At 56.5% G+C, this 14,799-nt stretch overlaps 1 protein-coding gene across 1 annotated transcript; it reads right to left on the bottom strand.

Annotated features, from left to right (window-relative positions):
• Positions 1 to 1,823: 1,823 nt before the first annotated feature.
• On the bottom strand, positions 1,824 to 3,834 carry LOC102565763 (serum amyloid P-component). The gene is made up of 2 exons (XM_006272587.3): positions 3,771 to 3,834; positions 1,824 to 2,970 (listed from the first exon to the last, which is right to left on the bottom strand). The coding sequence occupies exons 1-2, from the start codon at positions 3,832 to 3,834 to the stop codon at positions 2,321 to 2,323; spliced, it is 714 nt and encodes a 237-aa protein (XP_006272649.1). The 3' UTR covers positions 1,824 to 2,320.
• Between the last annotated feature and the right edge of the window lie 10,965 nt (positions 3,835 to 14,799).

Genomic DNA, 14,799 nt, shown 5'->3' with positions numbered 1-14,799 from the left:
CACTTTCAACAGGGAACATCAAAACAAACAATACAACCACATAACCATCGCAGTCCTTCTTGGTACGCCCTCCTTGGTATGTGTGTTCAGAGGTGGAGGGGCTTGTGCCTTCTTTTACTGCTTGTGAGCAATGGATTTGAATGTGAAGGGCAGAGTGACCCAGAGTCCTGTGTTCCCAGGCTCTCCTGCTTGAATGGTACAGTGGAGAGGGTGCAGAGGCACTGAGAGAGAGTTGGGCAAAGGGCACTGAGGGATTAGCACCCCCATGCCCACATAGAGGTCTGCAGTGGGGGGCCCTGAGGTCTGTCTTAACATGGGCACATGTGTGAGGCAGCACAGGCACCAGGCAGCTCGAGGCCCCCGGACTCACAACTGCCCCAGGGGTCAAACTCCACTTGCTGCCCCCTCCTTCCAACTGCCAAACACCTCCTGCACTCGCCTGCCACACTTTAGACCCTCGGCTCAGCCAGAGGCAATTGCTCTAGGTGCCGCTCCTCTGTCGTGTAACAGGGCCCTGGGCCCTGGCCAGCTCCTGCCTTCTCATTTGTGCAATAGTCACAAGGGCCAGGTCGCAGACCTGCCCCGAACAGCTCACCCAAATGCCATCAGAAAACAAGCCCCCCAGGAAGGAAAACAGCTCACACCACTCGCTGGTCCCAAGCAGTCATGGAGCGTCCTAACTGCACCCTCTCTCCTTGCTCACAGTCACCCCCTGCCCCTTGGCTCAGGCCCCTGATGCCAAGTTGCCGCCAGGTTCAGTCAGGTTTTGCTGGACCCCCAGCTCCAGCCTTCCCCCAGGCCTCCTCCATCTCTGCTGGGCTCTCCCCACCTCCAGCTCTTCCCTAGGCCCCTTCCCCACTGCAGTGTCTAGGGTCTGGCCTGCCTAAGCTCTTGCCAGCAGATCCCACCCCTTCTGCTGCCACAGCTATTCTGCCAAGCTTTGGTGGAGCTGCGCTTATATAGTCCCAGGCCCCACCCCTTCTGGCAGATGCAGCCCGGCTCTTAAAGGCCCAGGCCCCTTCCAGGGGCTCCCATTACAGGGTGCATACTGCTGCAGCCAGCAGGGCTCTGGGGCTGCCTTTCAGGACCCGTGGCTGCCTAAGAGCAGAGCAGGACAGCCCTCGCTGGTGAGGAAGGGCAGCAATGCTGCCTTCTGGTGCCTGCTTCATGCCCCACAGAAGCAGAGGCTGTTGGCCAACCTGGCACTGCAGCCCAGGCTATGAATGGCCAGGAGGGCAGGCCACTGTGGGGAAAGCTTGTGCTTCACATGATCACATCCTGGGGCTTGCTGTACTTCTGCCAGAGGCTGGTAGGACTGGGCTGTGCCCATGGGTGGCAGGCCACATGTTGGGAGGTCGTGGCCATAGTGGCAGACAGGGCAGAGCAAGCTCTGGGCTGTGTTACTCTCAGTTGCATGAGGAACAGGGAGTGCCGAAGGTCAGACAGTGCCCTGTGCTCCCAGGCAGCAGCAAGGCAGGGGGACACAGCAACAGGGACTGCTCCAGGATGAGAGGACCTTCTGGGCAGACTTGCCCTTAGACATGGCAGGATGAGACCCACAGCAGCCAGCCCATGGTGCTCGGAGCCCTGGGATAGTGCCCGGGGAATGCCAAGAGAAGACAGACTGGCAACAACCCTCCCAGGGAATGACAGACCCCCTCGGGGGTGCATGGAGGTGGGCACCCACCTGCACTGGGATCTGTAGCCTATGCCTCATGCCCAGAGCTCAGCTCCTACACCAGCCCCCCCTGAAGACCTTCAGTGCCAGTCCCACCTCCCAGGGCAGTCTGCTCCTCTGCCTTGCCACTCTAGCAGGGCTGTCCTGGCCTGAGTCCTGCCCAAACCTGCTGTTTCATGAGAGTAAAGCCTCTCCAGGAGACATGCAATCCAGGCAATGGTTTGGAAGGAAACACTGAGACACGTTTCAGTCAAAGCTGTGAAATTTATTCTACGTTCCCATTTACACTTGATTTCAATCTTGCGATTCCTTTGAATTTAACTTCACATTTATGTCATGATGAGCTGCAGCTGCTATTGATCCTGGTGGTGACGAAGGCCTGTCTTTTTTCTCCAGTAAGGTGTGTATGTGTGCAGCTGGGCCTGGCATGCTTGGAGGTGCACTAGGAACATGGGTAGTTGAGACCCAGCTGCACCCCACGAATTTTCCATATTACTGGTTTGTAGGAAGGGCACTGGGCACAACACAGAGGCTGTGCTGCAGCACAGAGACCGCAGGGACATAGATTATTGTATATATGAAATTCAAGCACACATGTGCATACTAGACCCAGATACACACAGTCACACACCTCCAGCCCTTTCACAGTTTCCCATTCTGTGCAGCTTGGAGGACACGGTACATTGAGGACAGACTGGGTTTAAGCACTACATAATGCTTGATTTCATAGGCCAGGTTTCTCCAATCAATGGCATGTGGAGGCAGAGCCTCGTTGTTCCTGACCAGTCGAATTTCAGCTGAGGTGAGAATACGGTCCCACATGTGCAGGTCAGTGATTTCCCCTACAAAGGACTGCATCTCGTCGAACTCACCCGCATAGGTGTCCTGATCCTGCCCCAGAAGGATTGAGGCCTCAGCCTTCACAGAGTAGTCCTTCTGCAGCCCTTTGCGGGGCAGGGGCTTCCCATCCACCCACAGCTCGGCAATGCCCGTGGCGGACTCCCAACTGGCGCAGATGTGGACCCATTCAGGGCTCTCTTTCTCCTGGCAATTGTAGGTCACAAAGTCCATGGCCACAGAGAGTGTGTACGTCCCGGGGTAAGCTCTGAAGAGGAGGATCTCATTGTCATGGACCTTGCTGGCGTAGGAGAAGAGGGTGTAGTTCCGGGTCAGGTCAGAGAAGTATCGCAGGCAGACGGTGAAGCTCTGCAGTGGCTGCTTGTTCTTGGTTCCCAGGACAACGTGGGCAGTTGCAGATGTTCTAGGGAAGACAAACACCTGGCCAAAGAGATCTGCCAGGGCACAAGAGCAGCAGTGAGGTTGGTTGTGAGCCACGGTCACTGCTTGACCTCGCCCAGCCCCTCACACTGCAGGAGGGCTCTCAGCAATGGCAGTGTGGTGAAAGGGTGCAGGGGGTGATGCATGCACCTCCCACTGCTGCCCTGCACCAGGAGGGGACTCCAGCAGGGATGGGAGTGTCCCCCCAAGAGGATGCAGAGAGCCGGGAGGGGACGGGGTGTTGGGGGCATGGTGTAGCAAGATTACTCTAGTGACAGTGTGTGGTCCTGACAGTACAGCTCCACGTTCACCGATCCCCAGAGGAGCAGTGGCTCTGTGCTCTGTGCCCCTAAGATTCAGCCATTTCCTGGGACAAAAACAGCTGCTGAGCTGCCAGCACTGCCCTTCCAGCCACTTCCCTTCTTCGGTGCCATGTTGGCATGTGGAGTAGGCTGCAATGGGGGTGCAGGTCCCAGTGTTTTCCTGGGACAGGAGCCAGCTCCCACTCTGTTGCCTGCCAGGGTCCAGGGCTTTCTTTTTGGCAAGCACACCTGCACACACAGCAGCACAGCTTGGCTGGTGCCCATCAGTCCCGTTCCTCAGCCCCTAAGATGCCAGTCCTAGGTTCCTGTAGCTCAGCTGTTGCTCCTTCCTGCAGCCCTCGGCTCTCCCTACCGGGGTTCTCCCCTCGCACAGCTCTGCCAGAGCCCCTCACTCCAGACCCAGCGCCTCCGCTCTCCCCACCCCAATGCAGCCAGCTGGCTGCTCCAGCCCCGCCCCAGCCCCAACTGGCCCAGACCCCTCTGTCCCCTACCTTGCTGGGCAACAATCCCCGAGAGGCCAGCAAGGACAAGGAGCCAAAGCAGCAGCTTCTCCATGTTCAAGTGCAGGATGAAGAGGGGGCAGATTCTCCACAGGAAGGAGGAGGGAATGGGAGCCGGGCCACGCTGCTGGGGGATGTGAACCCAGTGATGCCAGTCCCTGAGTGCGGGGCCCTCCAGGCTCACCCACTTTATATCTCCAGCAGCAGCAGCAGAATCAATGTGTAAATGACCTGCCAGCCAGGTGGAGCCAGGAGCTGCTGGGGCACGGGCACCCAGGCAGGTGCTGGCACTTGCAGACCGATGGAGTTGATTACCACAGCTTGGCATGAGGGTCCGCCCCTCCAATCCGAGTCAGACTAGCTGACACCATTGGGATCTGAAAGAATTGTACCCCACGGTCACAGGCATGACGGGCTTTGCCTTCCTTGGTCACTGAAGCATGGTCCTCTTCCTTGGATCTCTCTTGGATTTTCTAGCTCTTAGGAGAGCAAAGATTTGGGATGGTCTGAGCAGAGTGGTGGGGGAAAAAACCCCAAACACTCCCAGATAGTGCTTGCCAAGTCAGCGGGAGGGGATCTGTGGCAGGACAGCTGTGTCTGGACACGTCAAGTAGCTGCCGTCCCCGTGTCAGAGTGGCTAGGCAGCTCTCTCTGTGCAGGAGGTGCCTGGCACTCTGTGCTCCAGAGATTTTGCTGGTCACCAGTGATCGTTTGCCCCCTGAATGCATTGGCTACTGGGTGTGTTTTGTTGTTTGTTCTTGATCCTTCCTCTGAAGCAGTGGGCTTTGGCCACAGCTAGTGGGGCAGAGTGGATTGGGATGTACTGCGCTCTTGCTGGTACTTTGAAACCTAAGTTTAGGCTGGCAGGCACCTGCCATGCTCCTAAGACAGACTCCTGCCCCAGAATGATGTTTTCCTATGATCTAGGGGCCCTCACATCGAGTGAGCCATTGGGGCCTCCAATATCCCATACTAGCATCTCCCTCATCGCAGCCCATGCCCCACTGCCCCACGTGCAGGGGATGGAGAAGGCCGGCCTAGATGACTCATGGGTACCGGGCCTGGAGTCTTGCACGTTTACTGTCACCCACTGTTCCCGGGCCTCCAAAATCTGTTGGGGGTAGGGGGAGCCCAGCTGCACAAGAGTTTCTCTGTCCCCAATCCTGGGGACAAGGGGGAGCAGAGTGGCTGCCCCTTAAAGCACCTGGGCAGAAAAACCAGGCTGCAGCCAGCGTTGGTCTGGAAAAGGTGCAGACAGCAGGTGAGAGGGACCCACTGCCTGGACTGGGGTCCCGGGTGGAAGACTTGCAAGAGCTTCAGCAGGGCAGGGAGGGAAGAGGAAAGGAGGGAATCTGGGGGACAGGGAGGCTGACAATGGGCCCAGGCCCCTCCTGGGACAGAGAAAGGCAGGACAGGGACACCTGTTTGTCATTTTTTGTTGGACTTCAGTTTCTTCGTGTGTGGGAATTGTGCTGAAGAAGCTGCCAACAGAGCCACAGCATGGCTGTCTGCTATGGCCTAGGCTGGGGTGCTAGACCCCAGGATCCATATGTGGGGAACTGTACCTTGAAGGAGTCCTAGAAAAGCCAGCCAGGTCTTGCACAGTCCTGGGCCTCCTATCACCGCAGGATGACTGGTCGCAGCTCAGACACTGAACCAGCAGTGCAGGCCTCTCCCACTCTTGGCTCTGGACCAGCAGCAGTGCCAGGAGCAGAATGGGCTAAGAAAGTGCCCACATGGGTAGGCTGGAGACACTGAAGCCCCCCAGAGCTGGAGCTCTCCATCATGTGGAGGATAAGGGGAGAGGGCTCAGCAATGTTTCACACTGCACCTGCCAGCAAGCAGGCCAGAGAAAAGAAACCTGGCAGCATGTGACTTCAGCTGGTCTCGGGTGCCTGAGGGTAACTGCTGGACTCGTGCCCACTGTCAGGCACTCCTCGGCTGGGGCCCGTGTCTGTGAAAACAGGGTACGGATGTACAAGCACCTGTTTAGCTACTGTAGCCTCCAGAAGGGCGAGCTTAGAGATCTGAGATGGGCCGCTAGGTCAGGTACATGGGGCTTGCAGCCAAGGAAAAGCTTTGCCTGCTTTACTCCAATGGGCAAATATTTCCTGGGCTTGTGCTTGGCTTGGTCTGCTTTGGCATCAGTAGCAGGCCAAGAAGGTATTAAGAAAAATAGAATTGCTCCTAGATCATAGCTTACAGAATATAGATTTTAGTGAAGCAAAGGATCTGGGCTGAGAAAAAGCCATTTTAGGCCTAAAATTAGGAGTTGAAGACAAAGGTATTATGAGTCAGGCTGCAGGATATGAAGCAAAGGTAGGACAAGACATGCAAAAGTGTAAGCAACTCTGGGGTTTCCTTAACAAATAAAATGAAACAGCTGACATGTTTCTGCTTTGGGTGCAAGCTGCTACTCTTTTTTCTTGCTTGAATTGCTGCATATTTGACGTGCATTGACACATATTGAAAGGCTTGTTTTCAATATGCCACAAAGCTAAATTGTGATAGGCCAAGAAGTTACATTGGGGGATAAAATAAGGAGTTACTTTGAAATCAAAGTCTCCGATGGAGGTCTCTCTCTCTCTCTCGCTATATATATATATGAGGTTATATATATTTACACTGAGTATCACTCCACAAAGAAAACCTTAACCTGTTACAAAAACTGCACCCATGCATCCCATGCACCCGTACAAAGGCCCGCTGGCCACCCAAACCCATTACAATATCTGCGTCTCACGCTACACACACAAGCAACTTCTGGTCTCTCAGACCAGACAGCCCCTTTCTTTCATCCCCACCCGGCTTGCGGGGTCATGTACTCAGTTCACCTGTCGTTCATGTCGCTGTTGCTCCAGGTCCCGCTGGCGGACCCGTTGCTGCTGTCGCTGTCCCCAGTCCCACTTGTCTCTTCCTCTTCCTCGCTGTCACCACCCCCTTCTCCACTAAGGGGAAGTTGGAAGATCCTGTGCCACGTGAAGTCAGGGCGCTCCTGACGCAGGATGCAAACTGGTCAAAATGGGGCAACGGGCTCCCCTGGTGTTTGGCGAGATGCCCATACAGCTCCAGTTCTCTGGTTAGCTGGTTGACACCGGTCATTGCTTCGCAAAGCCGCTTCACCCTTTTCCATACCTCCTTGGTGCAGGTGCAGAGCCAGAAGACGTGGTCGATCGTCTTGGTGGCCACGTGGCAGTTGGGCCACAGGCAGCTAGGTCTCCCCAGCTGACCCTCTCTACACCTCCAGGCCCTCACTGACAGGGGTTGGTGGGCTGTGAGCCGGTTCAGATCCTTGTGATCTTAGCACAGGTCCTTGTGGTCAATGCACTCCCACACGGCCTGGCACGTGTCACCCGGGAGCAGGTCCATGGGCGACGTGGCGTCCCTCAGCCTCACTATTGCCTGGATCTTCTTGTGCTTGCTTATGGTCATGGGGCCTGTGCTCTGCAGGCTGTACAAGCTGTGGCACTGGTTTAAGATCTTGTAGAACCAGGGTGAGCCCATGACCTGAGGTTGGTCGGGGTGAACACCCCCCAGTGTCTCAGGATGTGCCCTGCAAAATATCTCACCAGGCAGGTGGACTTGGATTCCGTGTCCATCGCCAGCTTGCAGATCTGGCTCGTATACGTGGCCCACAGGAACAGGAGGATGTCTGGCATGCCCCTGCCCCCAGCCCTCTTGTCCTTGTACAAGGTCTTCCTGGTGATCTGGTCGATGGTCCCTGTGGCACCTTGGCAGTTTTCCGTGGGGTAGCTGGGTCAAGTGCCTTGCCCCTCTGCATCGCCATGTCCTCACTGGGAGTGTGCGGTGAGCTATAGGCCAATTTAAATCTCATTGGCCCGTTTGTAGGTCCTTGTGGAAGATCTGCTCCCAAACGGCCAGCTCAGCAGCGACCCCACCAGGCCCAGGCCCCCATGCAGAGTGCCCAGATGCCTGTGCCTTGCACGCTGTGATCCAGGCCTCCTGTGATGCACTGGGCACCCTCCAGCCCTGCTCCTGCCTCCCCTGCAGGCTACAATGGCCAGGGCCAGTGGAACTGCGAGTAGGGTGGCCCCTGCACTGGGGCAGCAGGGGAGCCGGGAGCCCAGCCCCGCCGCTCCCTGTGCGCGTGCCCATGCCAGCCACTCAGCTGGGCAACAGGCTGGAGGGGATACAGCAGCAGGGCGCAGAGGGGCACACAGTGCTGGTGCTGACTCCACCTGCCTCCTCTCCTGGCACTGAGCCTTTTCCTTAAACCCTGCCTTAGCCGACTGAACGTGCTTGTTTGCCGAGCACCTTGGCCATGTTTGCTTTGGCTTAGCCAGGCTCCTTTGCACTCCCTTCTGTTTGCACAGCCCAGCTCAGTGCAAACACCCCTTGTTTGTGGCTGGCAGGTCTGCTGCGCTCCCTAAGTCACACCTTGTTTGGGGCTCTGTGCAAACAGGCTTGTGATGAATCTGTCATGGCTCTTCTGCGCTGAAGGGAAAGCGGTGGCTTGAGAGGTTGAAAGATGCCCTGGGAGTGTGGAAAGGGAGCCAGACGTGGGCTTGCTCTGTCCCCAAGCTCCCAACATGACTGGTGGGGGCTGTGGGGGGGGGGGGTGTTTGGGGCTGTGGTGGTGGCTGGCCCCAGCTCTGCCTGTCCCGTTTCCTGCTGAAGTCTCCCACTGCAGCTGCCCTGGGAACAGCCCCAGCAGAAGCTGTGCTGGCTGGGGCCAGGGCCAGGGCCAGGGCTGGCAGGAGTGTGGGCATGCGCTGCCCAGGTGGGAGCGGTGGGGCTCAGCCCCATGTGGAGCACTGCAGGGGCAGTTGTAGGCTCGTGGGCCGTATTTTCTCTGCCCCTGTTGTAGCCCCACCTTCCCCAGAGGAGGCTTGAGGCTGTACGTCTCACTTCCCAACCAAGTGCTCTAAGCACCAGACCACAGGCTAGGCAATGCCCAGCCCTCCTCTTGAAGTTGGCCCATGGGGCAGTCAGGAGGGGAAGGCTCCTAGGGGCTAGGAATTAGTTGCCAAGCCAGGAGTGTGGCTCAGTGAGATGGATGCTCCCCTGCCCTAGGCTCTGGCCCTAGGCTCTGGCCATGCAGCCTGCTCTCAAAGGGGCAGAAGCTGTCCCTGAGCTGCTTGGTCCTCCAGTGAATCTTGGAAGCCAGATGTAGAAAAGCCACAGAAGCCCTGGGGAAAAGATGTTTCTGAGACTCATTATTAGATCACAGTATCGCTGTGATACTCAGGGTGTAAATATATATAACCTTATATATATATATATAGAGAGAGAGAGAGAGAGACATATATTTTTCCAAAAAAAAAATAATTGACCACCTCCTGTGGTCTGTCTGTACACCAAGGGGGTGTGGAAAAAGGTAAATCAGCTCCACAAAGGAGTCAGGCTGATGCCGAGTGATGCGGCGCTGTATGGACACCTGACTAAGCATCAGGGGTCCCCAACAACTGGCTTCGACCTGTCCATGTCCTGCGTCAGGAACGCCTGTGGAAATGCAGGAACCTCCTGATGTACGTGAGCCTCAAGGAAACAGACTGTGTTAAAATGTTTCTGAGCGAACTCTAGTCCTACCATCAGAAATCGGCAGCAGTGTCAGCAGCAGCAGAAGTGACCATGACGGTGACAGCAACGACGACAGTGAAGAAACTGAGAACGTAAATCCCAAAATCGGAGCTAGGACTAAAAGACTGGGTTAGGGAAAGGACTGTGGACAGGTGCACAGGAGCGCGGATCCACAGGTGTGTTTATTGTAACAGATGGGTTAAGGTGCGTGAAGAAAATCTTTTGCTTGATGCTGTATATATATAGCCACACACACACACACACACACACACACACACACACACACACACACTTTTTGTTTTGTCTTGAATCTGGGCACACTGCACAGGGCTCAAGCCTGGTGGGGTCACTGCTGAGCTGGCTTTGTGCAGGACCAGCCCAGCCGCATGGCTACCATCTGCTTTATGGGGGCACTTGCCCTCCCAGCACCGGGCCATATTCTGCTCCCTTCTGCAGCCTTCTGCTCCCGACCCTTCTCCTGATCCTGCTCACGCAGGTGTTCATGGTTGTCCTGCTGCCAGGGCACTCCATACCCTGTGCCAAGATTGCCTCACATGCATCTTTCATTTTATTTAATTTTGTGAGTTTCCTGCGCCTTTTTGGGGAGGGTGGCATAGAAATCCAATAAATAAATAGGAAATTTCTGGATAGCGGGGTGCGCAGCTCTGCTCAGACTGTAACAGTGAACCACAACAAATTGTTTCCAGCGCTTTGTGGCAGCCCCCAGGTGCTGTGCTGCGGCCTGGGAGCAGCAATGCTGCCAGGCTCACTGCTCTGTGGGGTGCACATTCCCTGGGGTGAGGACACAAGGTGTGGCGCGAGCCTCTGGCAGGGTAAGCCAAGGCCAAGCTCCATCCCGACCTCTTCCTCCCTGGCCAGCCATCAGGGACCTGGGAGCTGCCGGTGGCTGCTCCGGGCCCCGGGAACCTGCCTCAAGGGCTGTTGGACCATACAGCACTCCAGTCCAGGGTGTGAATGACCATGGGATCAGGCTGCTGAGGACACAGCAATGGGGACGGTGGCCCGAAGGGCTGCTTCCACCTGAACTGCATAATGTGGGGTGACTGCCCCGCAAGCTGGGTGTGTGCAGAGCAGGTCACAGGCCTGGAAGGGGGCAGTGCTGGCCAGCCTGGCTGGACGTGTCCCTGATGCGAGGACCAACTGTGCAGCGAAGATACTGGGGCCAGGTCTGCATCTGGCCCTGCACACACCGAAGCACCTGGGGTACCACAGCCAGGCCGCGGTGCTGGGAGTCCCTGAGACAGTGCCCAGGGAATACCACAAAAGCAGGGTCTGGCCACAGCCCCCAAAGGGACCCACGCAGAGCTGCGGGGAGGTGCACGTCCCCAGTGGGAGCCACAGCCTGCGCCCAGAGCTGGCACCTACCTGCTGCAGCCTCTCCTTGGAAACACGGGCAAGGGAGGAGGCCACCCCCAGCCTCTGGGATCAAGCACATGCCCAGGACATGGGAGGTCCATGGTGTCCCTGGGCCTGATTGCAGCACAAGGTCAGGGCCCTCAGGTGGTGGCAGTCCCTGATCCCCTGAGCAGGCGAGGGCTTCGCAGCACCAAAGGGCCTCCCAGCACCCTCTGCCTGGCTCTGGCCAGTGCAGGGTATGGCAGGCCAGTAGGGGGCACTCCTGCACCGAGCCGCCCACCTCCCTGCCCCGCCCACCTTCCAGCTCCGAGTGCCTCCCTGGGGTGCCTCCCGTCCGGCCAACCCCTTCCCTGGAGCACACCCGCTAGCCTGGGGTTCCCGCTGCCACCATCCAAGGCTCTGGACTCAATTCTGGCTCTGCGCACCTTGGAGAACACAGGCCTGATCGTCCAATGGGTCCTAGACCCAATACAGGCACTCGGGGCACTTCCCAAGTCAGGGGCTGATTAGAAAAAGTCTCCCTTAGTCCACAGACCTAAGGGGCCTCCTTGGCATAATTTAGACCCACCCCTCAATAAGTCTCCCACACTGGTCACAAGGAGAACTTTATTGATTCAGGGGGTCGGGCGGAAACAGGGTAAAAGGTAGAGCAATATCAGAGGAATATCAGAGGAATCCCATAGAGCAAACTAGGATGGCTGAGGTAGCCGTTTAAACATGCATCTGAGTTACTGTAAGCTAAATATCTAGCTTGATCTCGAGTAGCTTACTCACTCGCATCATCCAGAGGTGGTTGGAGTTTCCTCTGGAGGCAGGGCACTCTTTGAGCATGCGGTGATGAGGAGAGAGCCAGGTTCAGATTCACCTGGATGACCGCATGGCTAATGGCTGCCTTCTTCCTGGCCCGGGCCTTTTTATCACCCCTCTGACCTCAGCAGCCCAGTCCAATTGAAGCTGCCAGTGCTGGCCACAAGCCGACCAATCTACCAAGCATCCCTGGCTACCTGGGCCCCTGCGCAGGGCCGGGCTTTTCCCCCCTGCCCAGGTGACCAGAGTATTGTCATGCAGACAAGGGAGGGAGATCCCCACCCTGAGGGATTCAACACCAGCCTCTCAGGATGGCAGAGACAGGTCTCTGGAGAGGGGCACCGACGGTGGCATTTCTGCCATACTTCCCCCCCCTCCTTTATAAGCTCGGACACGGGGCCTCTCAGGGCCGTGGGTCTGGGCGTGTCGGGTCAGGGAGTTCCCATGGGATGCCAGAAGAAGAAAAAAGGAAAAAAAACCCAAAAAACCTGGAACATGACACGAGTTATGACAATAACAGACAGAAACCATAAAACCTGATGGCAGTCTTACACTAGTGATCTCCTCACTAGGCCCGAGTCCCGAGGACCCACTACCCAGAGTCCTTTCATAACAAGGCATCTGCTATCACATTCTGGCTCCCCTTGATGTGCTTGACAGTAAAATTAAATTCCTGAAGCTGCCCGGCCCATCGCTGTAGTTCGGCATTGGTGTTTTGCATGGTCTGCAACCACTGCAGTGGGGCATGGTCCGACAGGACGGTGAACTGTTGTCCCCACAAATAGGGCTTCAGCTTGTTCAGGGCCCAGACAATTGCCAAGCACTCCTTCTCGATGGAGGACAGGCTCCGCTTCTGAGGGATTAGCTTCTGGCTGAGGTACACTATGGGGTGCCATGTCTCCTGGTGCTCCTGTAAGAGTACCGCTCCTAGTCCTACGTCGGAGGCATCCGTTGCCACGTAGAAGGGTTTATCCTGGAGCAGTGCCTTCAGGATCGGTTGTTTGACCAGGGCAGCCTTGAGGGTGTCAAATGCTTCCTGGCACCCCTGCTTCCAGACCACCGGGTCTGGGCTGCCCTTCTTGGTCAGCTCGTGCAGCGGGGCCGCGGTTGCTCCAAACCCCGGGACAAATCTTAGGTAGTAATCCGCCAGGCGAAGGAAGGCTCTGACTTGCTTCTTGGTCTGTGGAGGCAGCCAGTCTTTGATGGCCTTGATCTTGTCCCACAAGGGAGCAATATGACCTCCCCCCACACGATGACCCAAGTAGACTACCTCCGATAGTGGCCACTGGCACTTTTTGGCTTTCACAGTAAGACCAGCTTGCTTGATCTTACCTAACACGGTGGTCAGGTGAGTCAGGTGCGACTCGAAATCCTGACTGACGATGGCAATGTCATCGATGTAAGCCATGGCAAACTGCTTGCATCCTTGCAGCAGACTATTGATCAGTCTCTGGAAAGATTCAGGAGAGTTGCACAAACCGAAAGGTAAAACTGTGAACTCATAGAGCCCTATAGGTGTGGTAAAGGCAGACTTGGCTATGGCATCCGGGTCCAGGGCCATCTGCCAAAATCCTTTAGACAGATCGAGAGTAGAGATCACCTTGGCTGGGCCCAGGCGATCCAGCAAAGTGTCCCTCCTGGGCATAGGGTACGCATCAGGGGTGGTAATGGCATTCAGCTTCCGGTAGTCCACACAGAACCAGATGGTCCCATCCTGCTTCCGGATGAGTACCACCGGACTGGCCCAGGGACTCATTGAAGGCCGGATTACCCCCAACTCCTCCATCTCTGCGATCTCCCATTTTATTTCTTGCCTCACCTTCTCATTGACTGGGTAATGTCGGGAGTATATAGGGCGATGGCTGCCCATCTCTATCGAGTGTACTGCCAGGTCCGTTTTACCTGGTTTATTGGAGAACACTGTCTCAAAGTCCTTGAGTGCTGCGAGCAGCTGGTCCTTGTCCTGGGAGGGCAGATGGTCCGGCAGGCAGAGTTCCTCGATCCCTGCCTCACCATCCCAGTCTCCATACATGACCAGCTCCTCCGGGTCCTCTGGTGTTCCCTCAACGGAGGGAACCCAGAATACCATCTCCTTCCTGTCATAGTAGGGTTTAAGCATGTTCACATGAACTGCCTTAGGTTTTCTACCCCTAATAGCCACTACGTAGGTCACATCATCCAGTCTGTCCAGGATAGCATGAGGACGTTCCCAAGCGGCTTGCAGCTTGTCCGCTTTTAGTGGCAGGAAAACCATCACATTATCACCCCGCTCAAAGGTACGTAAGCGGGCCTGTTCATCATACCAGGACCTTTGCTTCTCCTGGGCCTGTCCCAGGGAGTCCCGTGCCACCTTCACCATGTCAGTCAGGTTCTGATGAAAGTTAAGCACATACTCCACCACTGAGGTCTTTTTTGTGGAAGGGATCTTCCCTTCCCACTCCTCTCTCACCAAATTGAGAGGACCTCGCACTCGCCTCCCGAACATCAGCTCGAAGGGCGAGAACCCAGTGGACTCCTGGGGCACCTCCCGGTAGGCAAAGAGCAGATGCAGCAGTTTCTCATCCCAGTCATTGGGGTTGGAGTCCACATAGGCCTTTAGCATCCCTTTCAAGGTCCCATTGAACCTTTCCACCAGCCCATTTGTCTGAGGGTGGTAGGCTGTGGTCTTAAGGTGTTGCACCCCACAGCAGTCCCACAGGCACTTCATCACCTCCGCCAGGAAGTTCCCACCCCGGTCTGTCAGGATCTCGGAGGGAAAACCCAGCTGGCAGAAGACCTTGATGAGGGCGTCAGCAACTATGGGTGCCTCAAGGGAGGTCACACAGGGCATCCGTCTGGTGGGGTGGACAGGCACTAGCACAGGGGTGGGCAATTATTTTGGGTGGAGGGCCGCTTACTGAGTTTTGGCAAGCCATTGAGGGCCGCATGACAGGCAGCCCAGGGTAGATAAATATTAATTTTCTAAATTTTTTAGGGGCCCTACAGGCTGGATAGAATAGGCTGGTGGGCCGCGTCTGGCCCACGGGTCGCCCACCCCTGCACTAGCGCCATCAAATCCCAGGTTGGAGGCGGTTGCCTGGCCCAGACCCTGCACAGGCCAGGGACCACTCGTCCTAAGCCAGCCTGGTTCAGCGCTTCTCCAGCCTCCCCCGGCAACCTCCAGTGCCCGTTCCATGCCCCCCGCGCCCCAGGCAGCTCCCCTGGCTCTGCCCTAGCAGGGCCAGCCTGGACCAGGCCAGACAGCAATCTCTGCCTGGGGAGCCTCTGGAAAGAAACACTTCACAACGCATTCAGA

This window comes from Alligator mississippiensis, chromosome 15 (assembly GCF_030867095.1).
Source record: "Alligator mississippiensis isolate rAllMis1 chromosome 15, rAllMis1, whole genome shotgun sequence".
Taxonomy (NCBI): domain Eukaryota; kingdom Metazoa; phylum Chordata; order Crocodylia; family Alligatoridae; genus Alligator; species Alligator mississippiensis.
The sequence above is the reverse complement of the archived record's forward strand: the minus strand, read 5'-3'. Positions and strand labels throughout refer to the sequence as shown.

Bases quoted from the DNA above. Each gene is read 5' to 3' on its own strand.
- LOC102565763 (XM_006272587.3), bottom strand. From the start codon at position 3,834: ATGGAGAAGCTGCTGCTTTGGCTCCTTGTCCTTGCTGGCCTCTCGGGG. The intron at 2,971-3,770 runs GTAGGGGACAGA...GTGCCCTGGCAG, and splicing joins GGGGATTGTTGCCCAGCAAG to ATCTCTTTGGCCAGGTGTTT.